Here is a 22,089-nt window from a genome sequence, read left to right as displayed (position 1 = left end):
TTCAAAGACTCACTCATTGTCAAGGTAAATCTATATGCTTTTGACTACTTTGGAGAATACTTCATGTTACAGCTTCTTATAGTCGAGACAGTCAAAGAAGATCCCTCACAACTTGCAGCGCTGTTGCCAGCTTTCAGCTGCGAAGCACTAACAGCTGCTGGTGAAAACAGTAGTTGTCTGTAGAGCTCTGACCACACAGACATTGGCGTAGAGACATTTATAAAATGGTGTTACATTATTAGTTGAAGTAGTCCTGCTGTGAAGCTGCCACACCCAGTCCATTGCAACTGCCAGGGAGCAACTTCACACACACCATATCATTCTACATAAACAAAACAGTACAGGTCATTCCTTCCATGTATTCCCCTGACCAAGAATTAGACCATCCCTTCTCAGTGTTCGTCGATCCCTTTTCTTTCCAAAACATACATAAAATTGAGTCAACATGTCTTAAAAAATTTTGAAATTTTATGCTCAGTTTATAACCCTTACTCCTATAACTTGCAATGATGAAGTTTCCCCATATCCTAATGATTTTACCCCATTATTTTAAATTGTTGTTTCTTGATTCTTTCATAATATTCTTATGTACATTGTCAAAGGCTATTTACCCCTAGTTTATTTATTGTTTTTAAACTGTTATGTTTATATTTTTGGATCATTGACTCAGTCACCTTCCGCCAACACTAAAAATCTTTACCAAAAGGCAGGTCTCTGTGAGTGACAACATCCTCTATTGTCCAGTCTTTTAAACCAGTACCCCTCCCCTCCATCCCCACCCCCATATATGTAATAAGGTGGCTTCCCACTGTCTGTTGAGAATATTTCTACATTTGATGGTGACCTCTGCTTTACGTTTTGTATTATTACAGTATATTAAACCTCTAGTTAATAGTTCAGTTTCTCCTTCTTACATGCATGGAACACGCCTATCTTACCACTGACTACTAGTGTTAGACACATACGGTTGCTGTCAACAAGTATGGGCCTGAAGATGATGAAGTAACAACATTGAAACTAGTCGCCAATAAAACCAACACCTTAATACAGCTGGAGGAATTTGATCCTTTTTTAACATATATTATACTAGCTGACGTCCCAAATCGTCCATTTCAATTATGGATACACGAAGACTGAGTCATCTGTTTGCTTTCTTATTACAGCTTGAAACTTTCTTGGCAGGTGTTTGGTTACCTTCTTTACACCATTTTCTGTAAAGTACTTTTTATTTGAAGATGCTCTTTCAAGCTCCAAAAAAATTCTTAATTTTTATATCCACATTTTGCTATTCAAATCTATTAAGTTTATCAATGTCACATGAAGCTTTTACCTGAACAATTGTTTCTTTTTCCACTTTACTGAAAAACATGGGTTTTAAGTTGTATTCAACCCATTATTCAATAATGATTCTTCCTTAGTTAAATGCAGACAAAAAAAGAAGTAAGCAATTTTAGAAAATTTAAATGATAGACTTAAAAAAGAACAAGCTATTATTATTGAAGCTGATAAGGGAAGCATCATAAAATCCAATTTACTTTAGAAATAGATTGTGATAACATCCTAAATTACCATTCCAAAAGCTAATGGTAAGCACACATTAGGAAACTGAATTGCACCAATACTATAATCCATGCAAAATCATGCCATCCCAAAAAGTACAAGGAAGCCTGTATTCATTCAGCATTGTGAAGACTTTTCTGATTGCATTTAGTGCAGTACTAGATCAGTAAGGAAATTGAAATATTGAAGCAGGTTGTAGGAACAAATGGATGCAATAGCTCTACAGTTGCATGTATGTACAAGAAGTTAAAATGCAGGCAACACGAACTCAAATTGAGAAAGAAACTACTTATTGTCAGTTTGACATACTGTACCAAAACTTTGATAAAATTGAAAGGTCCCTACACAAATCAATTTTAAATGTTGCCTTTAAAACATAAAATATGTTCAGGCGCAGGGTTTGTCGTAGGACCTCACAGGGAAGGAATAAGTATTTACACTTCAGTGTGTATAAGATAACATGTGCGACTGTCACACCATCTATATTGGACAGACGGTTTGAACATTTAAAACTTGCTTCAGTTAACATACTCCTACACAAAGTAAAACTGTAGTAACAGCACAATTGGCAATGTATAACAATAAAATCACTAGCATTGACAATAACATTGAAATATTGCACAGAGCAAATATGGGGCAGCGTCTTGACGTACTCGAAAAGCCAGAAATTTATACCACCAAAAGAAAAGAACCAGACAATCCTAAGTTACAAAATTGATTTTGTTATAATGCTTATTTTATTGTGATTCTCCAGTAAATGTATCGTGGCTGATGTTCTCTGTCATTCAGCCAACATTACATTTGTTGGCCCTAGATAAAAGGTGGTTTGGCACAGACTGTAGCCTGTGGCATGTGTGAACACAGCAGTTCATTTCTCGTCACTGAACCTTCTATGGTAGATGTCACATTCTCATAGCTCTTCTATTTCTCCACACGAATCTCATGCAATGCCTTTGTTAATATGTAGTAATATTGTGATTCTTCAGGTTTTCCGGGCAATATGTTGACATGTTTAATATTTGTATCTTCTGCTGGTTGTTTGCATCAACGGCGTGTCTCACTGTCTTATTTAGCTGGTCCCTGAGACTGGTTCTTGGGTGGATCGAGACCAGTATTTAAGCATGGGTGGTGCTAGGTGCTGTGTTTTTGATTTGGGCCATGTCCAGCACTCTATCTGCACTCTGTGCCATCTGTGTTCCATCTGCTTCATGGGAAGTGTCAGGTGTTCAGTTGTGTGTCTGCTCGTATTGCGCCTGTGTGGTGATGTGTCAAATCTGGTCTGTAGTGTTGATGTGTCACATCAGGTCTGTAGTGCTGGGGTGCTCTGTCTGAGGACTATTTTCATGGCTTCCACTTGCACTTCTATGGTCTCAACAATCATGCTATGGACGAAGTTCAACATCTGGCCCACCTAAAGGAGACTGGCTTTGCCTCTAATCTGACAGTGCATAATGTCATCCAAAAATTTTGTGTCTACCATCCTGCTTCCCAAAAAATTGAATACTGTGTGCTAAACACACGAACAACACACAGTATGAACCACTAAACTTTAGGCCAATGCTACGTATCACTCTTGTTGGAATTCTGAGGACAAGATTAGATTAAATACAGTTCTAACAGAGGCATTTAAACAATCATTCTTACCACACTTCATACATGAATGGGGAAAAACACAGTAATAACTGGTGCAGTCCCTCTATACGTGAATGAAACGGGGAAAAAGCCCTAATAAATGGTGCAGTGGGACATACATTTTTTCATGTACTTCTCAGTGGTTTGCAGAATATATTAGGTCTACAACTTTGTTTCCACTGTTTTGCAATAGATGGCAGTAGTGGCAAGTGGGGTTCTGGTGGTTGGTCATAGGTGTAATACAATAAGCTTAGGCATCTGTAAACATAATGCCACAAAAATATTAGTCGATTTGTGATTGCATCATAAGGTTATTCTCGATTAAGTACATCAACTTACGTACCCGTTTCTCGCCATTTGCGGGCAGTTTTAATTTTCTGCTTTAACATGAAGAAATCTATGGCTGTGGCTCTTAAAATGCTGGGTGAGACCAATGGTGAGGGAACTGTTAGTGGGAACGTGCAGAGATTGTTTTCAATGTCTTAAGAACGGTGATTTTGATGTCGGAGACCGGCATGGCGGGGGAAGACTGAACATTTTCGTAGCTACTGAAACAGACGAAGACAGCCACAGGACATCATTATCAAAAGCAATTGGTGTGTTCGAGCCCAGCACTGAAACACAAATGGCCACAATACAGCAATAGACATGTAAAGGTAATTTTGCAGCAGGTCAGTGCTCGACCCCATGTCACAAAACCTGTCAAAATATGTGTGGAAAAGTTGAAATGAGAAGTCCTATCCCTCCCGCCGTATTCTCCATACGTTGCTCTCTCTCTGACTACTACCTTTTTTGATCAATGGCATACAGTCTGGCTGACCAGCACTTCCGATCATATGAACAAGAGCAAAATTGAATTGATTCATGGATCCCCACAAAAGACACCCAGTTCTTCTGCCATGGGATTCGTATGATTTCCGAAAGATGGAAGAATGTAGTGGCCAGCGATGGGCAATACTATGAATCATAATTTTTTTGTAAGTTTTTCACAATAAAGCCCCGAACTTTGAGAAAAAACGGCGGAAGCAAAGTTGTAGACCTAGTAGCTGTAGATGAATAGTCATTTGTGGATATTATTTTGATATGTCTTCCTTTTGCTTTTTTACAAAATCTTTTGAAAATGGTTACTCAAGAAAGTAAACAGTGGAATTCAAAACTTTTTCTCTTCTTTTGTTATATTATTAGTGTTCTAACGTCAAGTTAAACACATATATTTCAAAACGACACGACATGTGTAAGTCACAGAGCAAGTTGACCAAGCAAAACATGTGAACACGGTAACATTCAAATTAGCACTGAGTCCAAGTCTAGCGGCTGCTGGCTGGCTGGCCGCTTACGTGGCGCGACTGCTGCATATCTGGCAGACATCGCCGCATGTAGAGGACACGCGTAATTGCGCAGCGGCACTTTGAATGACCGGCGAGTCACAACACTTTTCCCCCCTTTGAAATTTTTGCACTGGTCTTCATGGATGTGGCCTGTAGATTGGTAACATCCATAGGCGTTGTTTGATGGCCATAAAGTTTCGAGGAGGAGGGTTCCCATACGGACGGAAGTGTCCCCGATGATAACGGGCCGAGATGACAGGAGACGGAGGGGTCGAATCAGCTGGGGCCTCGTGCACGAATTGGCCTGTTGCGGCAAGTCCAGTTGATATAACAGGAGACATGGGCGATGTGTCGGCATCTGTAGGAGAAGGAGGCGAGTAGAGTTGCTCCGACAGATGATGGTCATCTGGTTCCTGCATTGGCACGTCTCCTGGTGGCATCCGTTCTTGTGCTGGCACCGAGATGACAGTGAGAGGGATGCGTTGTGAGTAATGAGAGATGCCAAGATCCCGAGCGTCAGTTAGAGCCGAAGGTGGTGGAGTGACATTCGGAACAGGCGTTGCTGGCACACGAGGCCGAAGCTGGTCCGAATGACGCACTGCAACACCCGTGTCCGTCTGGATTTCATACAGGCATCAGCCACAGTGTCGTAAGATGCGGTCAGGACCCCATTTTGGCCGCCTGCCCTATCCCCGTACCCATACAATGTCGTCGGCGGTGAACCAGCCAAGCGAATGCACCCGCGGCCGGTCGGTGGAAGGCCGCAGAAGATGAAGTAGTGTGCGGGGCTGTCGGCCATGTAAGAGCTCAGCTGGACTGTGGTCGCCCATGGGGGTGAAACGGTAAGAAGCCAGAAATTGGAGAAGCGCATCATCAGCAGCAGAAGAAGTCAGGAGTTTCCGCGTCTGAGCCTTAAATGTGCGGATCAGTCATTCAGTCGTTCAGCCTCACCGTTGGATTGTGGTCGGAACGGAGGGGCCGTGACATGCATAACGCCGTGACGAGCACAAAAATCCGCAAATTTGGAAGAGGCAAATTGCGGACCATTATCAGTAACAAGAGTAGAGGGAAGGCCTTCCGAAGAAAAAATGCGGGCGAGAGCACTTGTGGTTGCCGCGGTGGTAGGCGACGTGCAACGGACAATGAAAGGAAAGTTAGAGTAGGCGTCAATTACGAGTAGCCAATAAGTACCTAAAAAAGGTCCCGCAAAGTCAGCATGAATGCGTTCCCAGGGCGTCTCAGGCGAAGGCCACGGTGACAAAGATGACTTCGGAGCGGCGGCCTGTGACGCACAAGGGCCGCAGGCAGCGACCATGTGTGCTATTTCAGAGTCAATGCCAGGCCAGTGCACATGACGGCGCGCCAGAGATTTTGTGCGAGAGACACCCCCAGTGCCCTTGGTGAAGGAGACACAAGGAAACAAGTGGTTTGTGATCCGTAACAAGATGAAATTTGGATCCATAGAGAAAAACACCAACTTATGAAGAGCATAAATAATGGCCAAAGCTTCTTTTTCAATTTGAGAATACTTTTGTTGGGCATCCGTGAGCGTTTTGGAGGCATAAGCAATGGGTTGTTCAGAACCGTCAGAAAAACGGTGCGCAAGGACTGCACCGACCCCGTATTGAGAGGTGTCCATGGCAAGAACAAGATGTTGGCCAGGTCGATAAGTAGCCAGGCATGGGACCTGTTTCAGCATAGTCTTCAATTTTTGGAAAGCCGCATCGCATGACGTGGACCAGTGAAAAGGCACATTTTTATGCAACAGGCGATGCAACGGCTGAGCCACCGAAGCAGCAGATGGTAAAAACTTGTGATAGTATGCTGTTTTCCCCAAGAAGGCCTGCAGTTCCTTAACAGACATAGGGTGAGGAAGGGCATCGATCGCAGCTACAGTTTGCTGAAGCGGACGAATACCATCCCGAGATAGTTGAAACCCCAAGTATGTGATAGATGCCTGAAAAAATTGTGATTTCTGAAGATTACACTTAAGACCGGCAGTCTGTAAGACATGAAAAAGTGTGCGGAGGTTCTGAAGATGTTCTTCAGTGTTGGAGCCAGTGACAACAATGTCGTCCATGTAATTGATACACCCAGGGACAGGGAGCAATAATTGTTCCAAGAATCGCTGAAAGAGAGCAGGGGTGCTGGCAACCCCGAATGGCAATCGTTGGTATTGATAGAGGCCGAAAGGCGTGTTAAGGACCAGAAACTGCCGGGAAGCAGCATCGAGAGGAAGGTGATGATAAGCTTCTGACAGGTCAATTTTAGAAAAATACTGGCCACCGGAATGTTTAGTGAACAATTCTTCAGGTTGGGGCATAGGATAAGTGTTGATGAGGCATTGTGCATTTACAGTGGCTTTAAAATCGCCACAGAGACGAATATCACCATTGGGCTTATCAACAACAACGACAGGAGAGGACCACACACTGGAAGTGTCAGGAAGCAAGACCCCTGAAGTAGTGAGACGATCCAGCTACTGTTTTACCCGATCACGAAGGGCCACAGGAATGGGCCGAGCCCGAAAAAACTTAGGCTGAGCAGTGGGTTTGAGCGTGATATGAGCTTCAAAGTCGTTTGCACAGCCTAACTCAGGAGAAAAAAGGGACGAAAATGTCGTCGACAAGGAATCCAATTGAGCATAAGGAATAGCGTCAGAGACGATATTGACAGAATCATCTATGGAGAACCCAAAAACGCGAAAGGCATCAAAACCAAAAAGATTTTCTGCGTTACTCTGGGCAACCACAAATATGGGAACAGTGCGAACGACGGATTTGTAAGATACCTCAGCATTAAATTGTCCCAAGAGAGAAATCTTCTGTTTATTGTACGTCCGTAATTGCCGAGTGACAGGTGATAGGAGTGGAGAACCCAACTGAAGATACGCCTGAGAATTAATGATAGTGGCTGCAGAACCAGTATCCACCTGCATGCGAACATTCCGACCAAGGATTTGGACTGTGAGGAATAACTTCCCTGAAAGGGAAGAAGTGCAATTGACAGACGACAGAGAAACAGAATCAGTGTCACGGTCATGAACATCATGTATGCGGTCGGATTTGCAAACGGAAGACACATGACCCTTCTTTTTGCAATTATGACTCATGGCCCAACGTTGGGGACAATCCTCGTGTGAATGTTTCGTAAAACACCGCGGACACGAAAGAAATTGCTGGGGGCTTTGCTGCAGTTTCTGAGAAGGTTGTTTATGGTTAGGCCAAGACTGCGCGTGGGAGCGTACTGCGGGCACGTCGGCCGGTGGGGACACGCTGCACACGTCGTCAACAGTGCACAGAGGTTGTATGTCCCCGACGCCGCCCCATGCCTCTATTTGCACTGCAGCGGCGCGAGAAATTTCAAAAGACTGTGTGTTGGATAGGACTTCCTCTAGAGTCGGATTTGCCAACTGAAGGGCACGTTGCCTCACTTCTTCATCGGGCGCCGACCGGGTAATAGCATCCCGTACCATGGAATCCACGTAGGATTCTTTGTGAAGGTCAGTAACAAATTGACACTTTCGACTGAGACCGTGAAGCTCAGAAGCCCAAGCGTGATAGGATTGATTCGGTTGTTTTTGACAACGATAAAAGGCAACACGAGAGGCTTCACATGTGTTTGCTTATGAAAATATACTGACAGAAGTGAGCACATTTCAGCATAAGAGACAGAGACGCAGGATCTTTCAAAGGAGCCAATTGCGACAACAATCGATACATTTGAGGTGAAATCCATGAAAGGAACAGAGACTTACATGTTTGTTCGTCCGTGACATGAAATGCCAAGAAGTGCTGTCGAAGACGTTTTTCGTAATCAAACCAGTCTTCCACCGTTCGTCGTAAGGAGGAAAAGGAGGTATAGGCAACGACGAGAAACGGCCCTCATTGGATGCCGCGACGAAATCGCGAATTGCCGATGTGAGAAGTGTTTGCTGTTCAATGAGACCTTGCAATAGTTGCTCTAAAGTAGCCATGGAAACCTGTGGGTCAACGATGAAAAGGAAAAATCCACTACCTCATTGCCAATTGTTATAACGTCAAGTTAAACACATATATTTCAAAACGACACGACACGTGTAAGCCACAGAGCAAGTTGACCAAGCAAAACATGTGAACACGGTAACATTCAAATTAGCACTGAGTCCAAATCTAGCGGCCGCTGGCTGGCTGGCCGCTTAGGTGGTGCGGCTGCTGCGTATCTGGCAGACAGCGCGGCATGTAGAGGACGCGCGTGATTGTGCGGCGGCACTTTGAATTATCGGCAAGTCACAATCACAACACTTAGCTATATCTCTCTCTCTCTCTCTCTCTCTCTCTCTCTCTCTCTCTCTCTCTCTCTCTGTGTGTGTGTGTGTGTGTGTGTGTGTGTGTGTGTGTGTGTGTGTGTGAATAAATAAATATTCATAATAGAGAGAAGAATATGTTCAAGAAGTGAATTCCTGGTACTGCTGATTAAAACATTTAGAAGAAGAAAATATATTTAGTCTTGCTCTTGGAACTTGTATGTTTCATCAGAAGGAAGGAAAAAGCTAAGTTTTGAGATGCATCCTCTCAACAGGTGGGACCATCTCAACCGAGGGTCTGAGTTACCTGCCCACACTTATCTATCTACCCACACTAAGACAGGGTACCCCAAATACTGGTTGCCCCAGGAGGCATGGTCAGTATTCATTCACAAGACAGAAACAATCGTTTGAACCCAAAAAGATGAGTAAATATGGGCTCTAAAATGCATACCTTAAGAGTTATGAGCACTTGTTCGATACAAGAGGGATGTTTCACAGTAGTGAAGAATGCTCATAGCTCTTAAGGTATGTACTTAAGAGCTCACGTGTGCTAGACATTTCTGTTTTGTTTTGGTCCACATTACCTCCTTCCAAATTATGGAAAGGAAAGAGCTAGCAGTAGAAGAGATTTATTTCACAGCATCGAAGATGATGTCGTTGTAACTCTTAAGGTATGCTTTTTAGAGCCAATGTCTGTGAGACTTTCCTGTTTCAAGTGATCATTCCTGTCATATCCCTAAATTTTGAACATTCCTTTTGGACAGAAAGAGTAAATATATCACACTGCAGTTTTTGTTAAATTATAATAGAAAATATAATTACTTTTCTGACATGTGAACGTAATTCTTAATATATACTGCTGTTGAAGTATGACGCCACCTCCTTCTGGATACATTTGCCATGACACACCGTGACTGTCACATACAGCAACATGTTGTTTGATAATTCTTAAAGTGTGTACTTCCAGAATTTTAACAGTAATCCATTCTGTGAAGCACTGTGTTTGTCTTGTAACATTTTCCATTGGAATGGAAAAAGCACCTCCAAGTGACTGTTTGACTCACTGACTAAGTGAATCTCTGTTTACAAATTGCAGCACTTCTGTTAATCTGTTCTGTGTTGTGTTTAAATAGCTGCAGTGTTACAGAGCACTGTTATTATTGCTTGGGACACTTTAAACTGTACAAACAGAAGTTTTCAGGTAAATATATTCCTTTTGGCACAGTATTTTTATTCTACACAAGAGTTGTTCACTAAAGTGACCACTGTGCCATATTTTTATTGTATATTCTATTGTATTCATTTCAAGATCAAGTTGCTTTGACATATACAGTCCAAAGGAACCTGCTGAATTAAATTAAAGCAGATTGCAAAATTCAGATTATTGCAGTATATAATTTTGAGCTTTATATGATTGGAAAAGAAGAATGATAGACTGCTTCCTTTCCAGATGAAGGTGACAGAACTGAACAAATGGACTCCGGTGTTACGGTCAGAACAAACACCAACACTCTGTTTTGAAGGCTATGTGAGCAGGTGAGTTTTAATCTTCACTTTAGATGGGTGTGTCGCATGATCATAACAACTACTGCTGCTATTACTAGTACTAATACTATGTCTCTGATATTTTTATATAATTTATTACTATAAATAAAAACAGTCTTGACTGGGAAATTATTTAATGTCAATGACATGTTTCTCCCTTGTGGGGCATCATCAGATTGTCTATAATTCAAGAAACCAATCAGTTAGTAACAAAGGAAGGGGTGTGGTACTATCTTGGACAAATACACTGGTAAAATGAACTGAAAGTGACAGAAACTTATGTAAAAGTAGCTGGATATGAAACCCATTCATTGTGTAGCCGTATAAAATGAAAAATGGATGCAACAGTACCTGGATATGTAATCCATCTGTCGTAAAAGCATATAAAATGCAAGGTGGGCTTAGTTAAAAGAAAAGAAAAGAAAAAAGCCTGTATACCACCAATAAGGTGCAGGTTTCATCAACTATCACAGGTTACCTTGAACACACTAGCTGACACTACCATAGTAGTACAAAATAGGGTCACACTTGCAAAACTAAATACGCTTTGAGCCACACGGAGCACATAGTCCTTTTGGCGTGCACACAAATACTATTGTGACAGAACAAGATACAAAAACCGCGACCAAGCGAGGTGGCGCAGTGGTCAGCACACTGGTCTTGCATTTGGGAAGATGATGATTCAAACCTGCGTTTGGTCATCCTGATTTAGGGTTTCAACAATTTCCCTGAATTGCTGTAGACAAATGCTGGGATGGTTTCTTTGAAAGGGCACAGCCGACTTCCTTCCCCTTTCTTACCTAATCCGAAGGGATCGATGACCTCGCCATTTGGTCCCCTGCCCCAAATCAGCCAACCAAACACCACATTTAGTGTGGCAAGACTTGACCAGGTGGTGAGCATGATCAGCGTAAGTCCTATCTTTGAAATATGAAAACTATGGTAACCTAATAACTTAGATACATATAAGCAAACCAATGCAACTACATTAAACTGAAAGCACATTAACGTATAAAGAATAATTAGATAAAACGATGATTTAAAATAGCAAATCCAAATATCTCATTAAAACTGTCATACAGAGCTAAACTTAGAGTGCTTGCACAGCATATGCTTACAATGAAATTTTCCCATCACCTTTCTGTACCTTTTTCATGATATATTAGCGTTTTCTTTTAACTAGGTCCACCTTGCAAATTTTTTTTGGACTGATTACATATCCAGTTGCTGTTGCACCCATTTCCCATTTTATATGGCTATATGAAGGATGGGTTTCATATCCAGCTACTTATACTTAAGTTTCTATTACTTTCAGTTCATTTTGCCCTCATAGTCGTGCAAGATAGGACCATGCCCATTCCTCTGTTACGAATTGCTTGGTTTCTTGTTTTTATAGGCAATATGATGCTGTTTAAAAAGGGTGAAACACATCATTGAGATTGGATAATTTCGCAACCAAGACCCTTCTTATTCTCAAATAATTCAAAACTGGTTGCTGTAGCACCCTGCCACAATGGAATAGGAATAATTTTTAATATATTTTTATAGTTTTATGTCCTTCATGGTGCAGGCACAATAAAAAGAATGCATGAGGATGAGTCAATAAACGAAACAGAATATTATGATAAAAGTTATTGAATAAAAACACTCTAGATTCACATAGAAGTTTTTAAAATTTAAAGTTTATTAATTGGGTAACTGGTTTCGATTATAGTAGGAACATCACCAGAGTGTTAAAACTCTAAGGTGACAGCTGGAGAGTGGTGAGGAGCAGCTCGCCATCTAGTATCGATAACAACTGCTCTAGAGTACTGCTGGTGATTGTGCTATGGTTGAAACCAATCACCTGATTAAGTTGTAAATTTTAACACCTTACATATGATCCTACACTGATTTTATTTTAAAACTTTTATTCTAATTTATATCAGTTTCCCAGGAACAATGTTTTAGAAGATACAGAATATTCTAAATTTTTAGTTGTTAATATTGATAAGAACCTGAATTGGAAATTACATTGCAGATCTTCTTAAATGTCTTAGCTTTGCAACTTTTGTTTATGCATAGTATTAGATTTTGAAGATTAAAATTTTAAAAAAGAATTCACCGACTTTTTCTGTTTTAATTCAGTAATGTCTTATGGCTTCACATTTTGGGTAACTTGTCGAGGAAAAAAGTGTTTGTTGCACGGAAGCATTTAAGGGTAATGGCTCTTTAAACAGTTGAACATACTGACAAAAACCCCATACTACATTTATATCCTTATGAAGTTTTTGTCCAGAATAAAAACAGTTTGAAACCAACAGTAACAGTCGGACTTATAATACTAGAAGCTGATAAGATTTACACTATCAGTCATTGAGTCTTAGTGTGGCACAGAAAGGAGGGAGGTATTCACGAATAAAAACTGTAGCCACCGATCCAGTAATATAAAGATTTTAGTGACTAATGAAACTGACTGCAAACACAAACTGAAATCTGTCTGTTTGACAACTTCTTATACTCCATAAAATAATTTCAGAATATTTGTGTACACGTGTTGAAGCGCCACAGTTCCTTTCGTCTCTTTTACAAGCACCTACCTGTGAACTCGTCGCAGCAGATCACCAGTAGGAATGCCAAGCAGAAACAGACCGTACTGTAACTCACACCAGGCTGCATACAGCATAACTATTCTAGATATCAGGAAAAGGCCTTAATTTTGAATGAAAGGTTGAAATACTGCAAGTTGAGAAATACAAGTTCACTGCCAAGCCCGTGTTAATCGTAACACAGTCGTGTATAAATCATTTCATTGACATTAGCAAGTTTATAGTAACGTATTTCCTGAAATGTGAACAGCTACTAAACACGGATTGTTCTTAAATGAAAATGTTCACCACACTGTTAAGTTTATTGGTGTCTAATGTTCTCAAATTTTTGGTCACTGATCTGCACAATATGCCATGCAGAATTACTGTCTTTTCTCAGACATAAAAAAAAAAAAACACCGGAATAAATCTGCCTTCACTTTAAAGCGCTTTTGAGGCCCTTAGCACAACTAAAACCGGCAATTTATAACTTCCTTCTGAGCTCACATTACACATGAGTGTACCGTTGAAAGGCTAAGCTCCAATAACTTAGACTGCTTTAAGCATTCTCTATCTCCAAGAGAAAAGACGTGCAAAGAATACTCCGTTCTGATTGGTCAGTTTTTGTTAAGGCCAATAGAAAAACATTGTTCTCCCTTGGTAGTCCATGCTTTTCATCACTAACCAATCAACAAAAAACATGCATTCATATTAGCTTTCCTTTTACCACAAACGTACTTAACATATTATGATACAAAATTCCCCATCATCTGCATTCACACTGTCTTAAAACTTTCTCAAAGTACAGCGTTCATTAGTAGAAGAATGATTTACATATTAATTTTAGACCACATTCACGCATCATTCACACTACTAAAAGCATATACAAAACTGTACTAACGTAAATAAACAAAAAACCTTCAAGAAATAAACAGAACAATTCACAAAAATGTTCTCTTGACTTGTTTCTTGAATGTCTCTCTCCGCTACTGTACTTTGGTGGATGAAACTTAGAACTACGTCTCGACTGAACCCACTTCAGACAATCAGTCACTGTGCGTGCATGATTCATACTCCCAATGGACGGGCTCTAACCAGGAGTGACCGCGGGACTGCTACGGTCGCAGGTTCGAATCCTGCCTCGGGCATGGGTGTGTGTGATGTCCTTAGGTTAGTTAGGTTTAAGTAGTTCTAAGTTCTAGGGGACTTATGACCTAAGATGTTGAGTCCCATAGTGCTCAGAGCCATTTTGAACCAGGAGTGATGTAAGGCTCAGTGTGTGAACATAAATTACTGCAGGCAAGTTTATATATTTATATATTTTAAAAAGTGTATAATAAATAATGTTAATTGTCAGCATATTGCCATATTTATTGCTGACCAGACATATTGTAATTGTATAACTAACTCGTCCAGTATCATACCAACAGGTTGCAATTATGATCCATGAAACATGCAGATAACTAACCAAATAACAGTTAGTTCCAAGCTTTTCATCTGTGCTCAAGATTATGATTCTGTCCCCACATTTGTGATGTTCTTACTTATTGCTCAGTGTCATTCAAAGAGAAAGTAAGCATTAGCTGTTGAATCTGAAATGTACATAAAACTTAGTTAATACGGCACATGTTGAAACTGTTCAGAACTATAATTAAACATTTTGTTTTTTGCTTTACGAAGCCAATGTCAAGGTGGCCTAATTGTTGAGAACATACAGAGCCACACTCAAAAATTGAGTGCGCTGTTATACAATACAATCTTTATTCCTTTCAAAATACTCCTTGCACCTGCTGATACTAAATGTGATGGTGGTGACCATTTCTGTGTATCGTTTTACAACCATTAAGCTTATTTTGTATGCAATGAGGAGGAGTGGTGGGTAGGGAAGTATACCCATGGCTTATCTTGCAGTGTGCCAACTTATAGTGCAATGGCCACAAGTTGTAAAGGACTGGCTTACTGGGGGGCGGGGGTGCAGTGGTTAGCAGACTATACTCGCATTCAGGAGGAGGATGGTTCAGATCCCATCTGTCCATCCAGATTTAGGTTTTCCATGATTTCCCTAAATTGCTCCAGGCAAATGCTGAAATGGTTCCTTTGAAAATGGCATGGCCAGTTTCCTTCACCATCTTTCCATACTCCGATATTCTGATCTCTCTCTAATGACCTAGCTGTTGACAAGTCATTAAACTCTAATCTCCTCCTCCTCCTCATATAAGGGACTTCTAGCCAGAAGCCATAATGTATACCAAATACTGTAATGTTTTGTCAAATATAAATTTCCACTATGATACGCAAGCTTAACAGTGGTGTTGTGCAGTGTAATTACTGCCAACAATAGGATGTAGAAGGTAACAGCTCATGTAATAATTTTATGTCAGCAGAAATGCCAAAATATGTACCTCCATTGAGGAAGACTCCATGGAATCTTCAGCAGCCCAGATTGTTGATACACCTATGAAGATTAATAGGTGTACTCATACCAATACCCAAAACCATGTGACATTAATTTTTATACTGTTGGAAATATTAGCAGTATTTAGTCTCTAGTTGAGGATTTTAGTGACTTTATGCACGGAGAGCTTGTGAACAAGGACAACACTCCATTGTCCACCAAACTCCCCAGAAACTAACATTATTGAGCATATCTGGGATGCCTTGCAACATACTGTTCAGAATCGCCCTCTCATACTCTTATGAATTTTCAGACAGCCCTGCAGGATTGATGGCGCCAATACCGCCCAATAGGACTTCAGAAATTAGTTGAATCCATACCAAGTCATGTTGTGGCACTTCTGCATGCTAGTGGGTGCCCTACACAATATTAAGCAGGTGTACTAGTTTCTTTGAGTCTTCAGTGCATATACCCAGGCCAGCCGAGTAGGTCACTGGCACTGTTGGGCTACGCATTGACGCCTGTTGCATGTCAGCCTCTGCCATGGGATTGCTGACACTCTTCGAACCCAGCTATCATCACGGCATCCAGATTGCGAACCAATGACTGCTGCCAGCCGCTCTGGTTACCTTCTCTCTGTCCCACCTCCACAAGACCAACTGCTAGGGGTTTCTACCACCACCTCAAGGTATAGGTATGAACTGAGATCCTCCCATCTCTGTTACACTGAGGCCCAGCACCACCAGATGCAGTGCCCCAGCCACCGGACCATGGTACACTGGTCATTGGCCTGCCTGGCTCTTGCCACCTTAGACAGGATACTGTCTTGCCATCTTGACACTGCAACTAATGACTGTTGGAGTGTGCTGAGTCAGGGCCGCTTGCTGCTGGACTGCCTCTTCGAGAAGCATTTATAGTAGTGCAACCACACTAATGCCTGTGTCCACGTTTCAACGACAGTCACCTCTCATCTGCTTATTGTAGGCACTCTGCATTATGTTTGTTTATGGTTAACAATAAAGTACATCGACAACATATGAATGCCTTCATTGTCTACACCTCCAGCAGAGAATCACTCATCTGTCCATTCTCCCCAACATAATTACACAATATTATCTTGACCTGAAGAGTCAACTAACTTCCTAGCAAGAATTAGTCACACTCTGAAGTGAGTGTTCTTAATTTGTGCTACATCATCTCCCCCCCCCCCCCCCAGACACCCTGTTTCTCTAAGTGAAATATACCTCCTGATATATGTTTGAAAAAATTAGAAGGATTAGGTAGAATAACTGCTATGGATTCAGGTGTGGGTCCTGGGTAGAGGCCAGAGGTTTCTAGAAGCTCTTGCAAGTCTGTATAAATTGTTATGGCATACCAAGAGAACAAATTTAATAAGTGGAAGCATCAGAGCGCCATCATACACATTTCCCCATCATCCCCGTCTATCCATTAGCGTAGGTGTGGATGCACAGTCTAGTGGCAGAATAATGAAGAAGTTGTAAGTAAACTTTGAGTGAACAAGAAACCTATGATTCACCAGTGGATAAAATGAGACCATCCAAGAGAGATTCATGGTTCTCTACTGCTGGTGTCATCTACAGCTGTTTACAGTTTCATATCCCACTGTGGTTCCGGTGGTTAGAATAGGACCGAGGTATTCGTGCCTGTCATAAGAGGTGACTAAAAGGAGTCTCATACCTTTCGCCCTTTATGTGATGATCCCCTGTAGGATTTGACCTCCATTTTTCAAAATTTTCCCGAAGAGTGAGCCAATTGGGGAAGGGTGCCTTACATGATGCATGGTGTCCATCGTGCATTCAGATCTTTAGCCTACTTTCTCGTCAAGGCATCACAGTACCGCTCATCCTGCACCTCTTGGATGAGGACACCTTCCTGGGTGCATTTTCCTCCACCCACTATGCAGTGTCGTTTTCTCCGCCGTCGATGACCATGGAATTCTTTGGACCTCATATCCAGCACATTAGCCAATTCGTTGTGGTGGGGCCACCATGTACGTACCCTGTTGGTTGTAGCCCCCTGACTACACAGGGATCACTCTGCTGATGCCTGCACCATTAACTCCTCAGTTTTATGCAAGGGCAAGGTCAGTGTCAGTCTTGATAAAAATGGCATCATCTGCTCAGTCACAGGCATCACTCGCTTGTGACAAGCTGGGGGATGTTTCCATTGCCATAACGTCTCTTAAGAGCTTAAATATGACCCAAAATATTATATTCTACAGGGACCTTCTTTTTCAGTCCGACGACAAGCTGCGTATCAACTTAGATCAACAAGAAGTTCATTTCGTCCGGCATGTCCATTGGGGGTCCGAGGGATAATCAGGTTGCCACCGGTGCCTTCATCTTCGAGGGCGACACATTACCCGAGAAGGTCAAGGTGATGGTCTGCTGCTGTGATGTTAAGCCATATATCCCTCCCCCAATGTGGTGCTTTAAGTGCTGGAAGTTCAGCCTTATGTCTTCCCGCTGTACTTCCAGAATCACATTTCGAGATTGTGGACGTCCATCCCATCCCCATACTCCATGTGCCCCTACTCTCATCTGTGTCAACTGCGGAGAGCATCATTCCCCTTGCTCACCAGATTGTAGGATTTTACAGTGAGAAAGGAAATAATGGAATACAAGACCCTGGACCAACTGACCCACACTGAGGCTAAGAATAAATTTGGACACCTACATCCTGTGGCTATGACCACCTCTTACGCTGCTGCTACGAGAACAGTTGTAGCCCCATCAGGTCTGTGAGTTCCAGTCGGCTCTCAGAGCCGGAAGACTACACCTGCCCCCTTGATGGTGGAGGGATGGGCACTTCCCTCCCTGTTGCTCCCGCACCACCTACCTCGGGAGCACTGTCTCCCCAACCATTGGGGACACCAGTCCCCACTTCTCAGCCAGAGAAGTGTAAGTCTTCTTCAGCTCCTCTTGCTAGGAAGGGGTTGCTTGGGTTGCTCCCTTCCCAGGTTTCTGCTAGTGGGAAAGATGACACCCGCCAGTCGCTCAAGTGCTCAAAAGCAGATGGTCGTAGGGCTTCACGGCGTCCCAGAGATGGAATCAGTGATGCCCTCCCAGCCAGAGGAACCCAAGGATCAGCGAACGAAATCCAGAAAGAAGACCCCCAAAACCAAGGGAATTGCGGTGGCACCCACACCACTGCTGCAAACAAGCTCTGCGTCTGAGGATGAGGTGAAGATTCTGGCGTCCGCTGAGGACCTAGATCTTGCCAGACCCTCAGACACAATGGATATAGCCTGTTCAGGAAATAAGTTGGTGGCAGCAGGTGATCCTGAGGCATAGGCTGCCTCATTGAGTGTTTTATGCCTTCCCAGTCTCACAATCACGTCATCGTCCAGTGGAATTGCAACGGTTTTTTCCATCACCTGGCTGAGCTATGGCAACTGTTAAGTTTTACACCTGCTTTCTGCATAGCCCTCCAGGAAATCACTCTCCCAGCAATTCGGACCCCTGCCCTTCACGGCTACAGGGTATATTACAAGAACCACAGTGAATATAATAGAGTGTCAGGTGGAATTTGCATTTATGTCCTGAACTTGATATGTAGTGAACCTGTGCCCCTTCAAACTCCTCATTGAAGCTCTGGCTGTCAGGATACGGACAACACAGGAAATAACTGCCTAAATGTGTATCTCCCTCCAGATGGTGCGGTACCCCTAAAGCTATTGGCTGCACTGATTGATCATCTCCCTAAACCTTTCCTAGTTTTGGGAGATTTTGACGCCCATAACCCTGTGTGGGGTAGTACCATGCTTACTGGCCGTGGCAGATATTTCGAAAATTTACTGTCCCATCTCGACCTATGCCTCTTAAATACTGGGGCCACCACACATTTCCATGTGGCTCATAGTAGTTACTCGGCCATTGACTTATCAATTTGCAGCCCATGACTTCTCCCATCTACCCACTGGAGAGCACATGACTACTTGTGTGTTAGTGACCACTTCCCCATCTTCCTGTCACACTCCGGGCATCATGCGCATGACTGGGTAGCCTTCACCTCTACTGTCACTGTTGATCTCCCCCACATGGTGCCATCGATGTTGTGATTCAGCAGGTCACTACAACAATCGGTTTACAACAATCACTTCTGCAGCAAAAAACACGATCCCTCATTCTCTAGAGCAAAAGACAGTCCCTTCGTAGTCACCGGAAGTCACTGAGGCAATTTAGGACTGTTGGTGAGCTCTACAGTGACATAAGCGGCATCCATCCGTAGAGCACCTAGTAGCCTTTAAGCAGCTCCGTGCTCTCATTTGCCTGCTTATAAGACGACGGAAACAGGAGTGTTGGAAGAGGTAAGTGTTGACCCTCTGGTGCTATACGTCACCTTCCCAAGTCTGGATGAAGGTCAGACATCTTTTTGGGTATCAGACCCCAACAGTGTCCCTGGCGTTAACATAATGGTGTGCTCTCTATCGACGCAAACACAAATGCTGAGCACTATGCTCGAGCCTCTGCAATGGAGAACTATCCCCCCAGCCTTTCGCACCCTCAAACAGCAGATGGAAAGGAAAGTCGTCTCATTCGCTACATGCCACAGTGACCCCTAAAGTGGCCATTAACAGCCTAGCAGCAGCTGTAGGGCCGTTGCTCTCCCCTTCTCTGTATGCGGATGACTTCTGCATTTCGTATTGGTGTTGCTGAGCGGCACCTACAGGGACCCATTCACAAGGCGCAGCCATTGGCTCTAGCCCACGGCTTCCAGTTTCCAGCTGCGAAGTCGTGAGTCATGCACTTCTGTCGGCATCATATCGGCATCGTACTGTTTATCCGGAACCAGAACTTTATCTTAATAATGATCCATTCACTCTGGTGGGGACATATTGATTCTTACAACTGGTTTGCGATGCCTGATTGACTTGTCTGCCTCACCTTCGTCAGCTTAAGCGGAAGTGCTGGCAGCACCTCAATGCCCTCCACTGCCTGAGCAACACCAACTGGGATGCAGATTGCTCTACGCTGTTGCGGCTCTACAGAGCCCTTGTTCAATCCCACCTTGACTGTGGGAGTCTAGTTTACAGTTCAACGGTGCCCGCAGCATTGCATTTACTTGACCCAGTGCACCACTGTGACGTTCGCCTAGCGACGGGAGCTTTTAGAACGAGTCCAGTGACCAGTGTCCTGGTGGAGGCTGGAGTCTCTCCATTGAGGATCCGACGTGCACAATTGCTCACCAGTTATGTTGCACACATTCATAGTTCACCTGAGGATCCGAATTACTGTCTCCTCCTCCCACCCACAGCAGTTCATCTCCTGCATTGGTGGCCCAGGTCAGGTCTCACGATTATGGTTCGCATGCGATCCCTTCTCTCCGAACTGGAGTCCTTCCCTTTGCCACCTCTATTTGAGGTCCATTCACATACACCTCCATGGTGTACACCATGGCTGAAGCTTCGTTTGGACCTTTTGCATGGCCCTAAGGACTCTGTTAACGCTGCCACTCTTCGCTGTCACTTTCTCTCAATTCTTGACATTTTCCTGGGCTCTGAAGTTGTTTACCCCCGACAGCTCAATGGCTGATGGTAATGTTGATTTCACCTATGTCCACAGAGACCATTCCTTGCCCGCTGGCTGCAGTGTATTCACTGCAGAGCTTGGAGTCATATCTCATGCACTTCAGTACATCCGTTCCTTTTCTGGTGAGTCGTTTCTTCTTTGTTCTGACTCCCTGAGCAGCTGACAAGCTATCGACCAGTGCTACCCTCACCATCCTATGGTAGCGAACATCCAGGACTCCATCTCTGCCCTGGAATGGTCCAGTCGCTCAGTGGTGTTTGTGTGGACCCTGGGACATGTCAAAATCCCAGGCAACAAACTTGCTGATAGTCTGGCCAAACAGGCTACGCGGAAACTGTTCCTGGGGGTGGGCATCTCTGAAACTGACCTGCGTTCTGTCTTACGCTTAAAGGTTTTTCGGCTTTGGGAGACAGAGTGGCATAACAAACTGTCTGTCATTAAGGAGACTGCGAATGTGTGGAAGTCTTCCCTGCGAGCTTCTCGCAGGGAATCAGTTGTTCTTTGTCGGCTTCGCATAGGCCATACGTGACTCACACATGGTTACGTCCTCTGTCGCGAGGACCCAGCTCAGTGTCATTGTGGCTCCCAAATGGCAGTCGTCCGCCTCTTGCTGGACTGCCCACTTTAGCCGCTCTGTAGTGGACTTTTAACTTTCCCAGCACCGTACCTTCGATTTTGGGCAATAGTGCCTCAACAACAGCTTTAGCTTTATGTTTTATTCGTGAGGGTGGGTTTTATCGTTTGATCTGAGTCTTAGCACGTGTCCTTTGTCCATCTGTTTCTGCCACCCTAGGACTTAAAGGGTGCAGGTCTTAATGAGTCGCAGAGTGTCTGGCTTCTCCTTTTTTATTCTCATGGTCAGCCAGCAATGGTAATCTGCTTTCTTGTTTTTAATCTCTCCTCCCTGTTTCTTGAGTCTCTCTGTGGTTTTCTTGTCCCGTTTTGTCCACTGTAGTGTTTGTTGTCCTCTTTTTGTTCTTCTGGTTCTTCCTTTCTCCTGTTATTGTGCCATACCTCTTCTGTGTTTTCTTCTTTCCCTTGAGTAATTATTCCACTGCGAACAAGGACTGATGATCTCGCAGTTTGGTCCCTCCCCCCTCCCCTTTAAACCAACCAACAGTTTCATACCTGGGAGACAGGGACTGTTAATATACGTATGAAATAGATTTATGGCAGAAAGGGGCTATCATGTTTGGGCATGCTCATAACCACACTGTGACTG

At 43.2% G+C, this 22,089-nt stretch overlaps 1 protein-coding gene across 4 annotated transcripts in view; it reads left to right on the top strand.

The window, feature by feature from the left end:
- The window catches only part of LOC126259389 (uncharacterized), a 241,129-nt gene that overhangs the window by 49,734 nt on the left and 169,306 nt on the right, over positions 1 to 22,089 (top strand). For all 4 annotated transcript variants that reach the window (XM_049956150.1, XM_049956148.1, XM_049956149.1 and 1 more), the window contains exon 3: positions 10,259 to 10,344. In XM_049956150.1, the coding sequence (XP_049812107.1) occupies positions 10,259 to 10,344 (86 nt within the window). The remainder of the gene's footprint in view (positions 1 to 10,258; positions 10,345 to 22,089) is intronic.

Source organism: Schistocerca nitens, chromosome 5, assembly GCF_023898315.1.
Source record: "Schistocerca nitens isolate TAMUIC-IGC-003100 chromosome 5, iqSchNite1.1, whole genome shotgun sequence".
Lineage (NCBI taxonomy): Eukaryota > Metazoa > Arthropoda > Insecta > Orthoptera > Acrididae > Schistocerca > Schistocerca nitens.
Note: the sequence above shows the minus strand (reverse complement) of the source record. Positions and strands in the feature narration are given on the sequence as shown.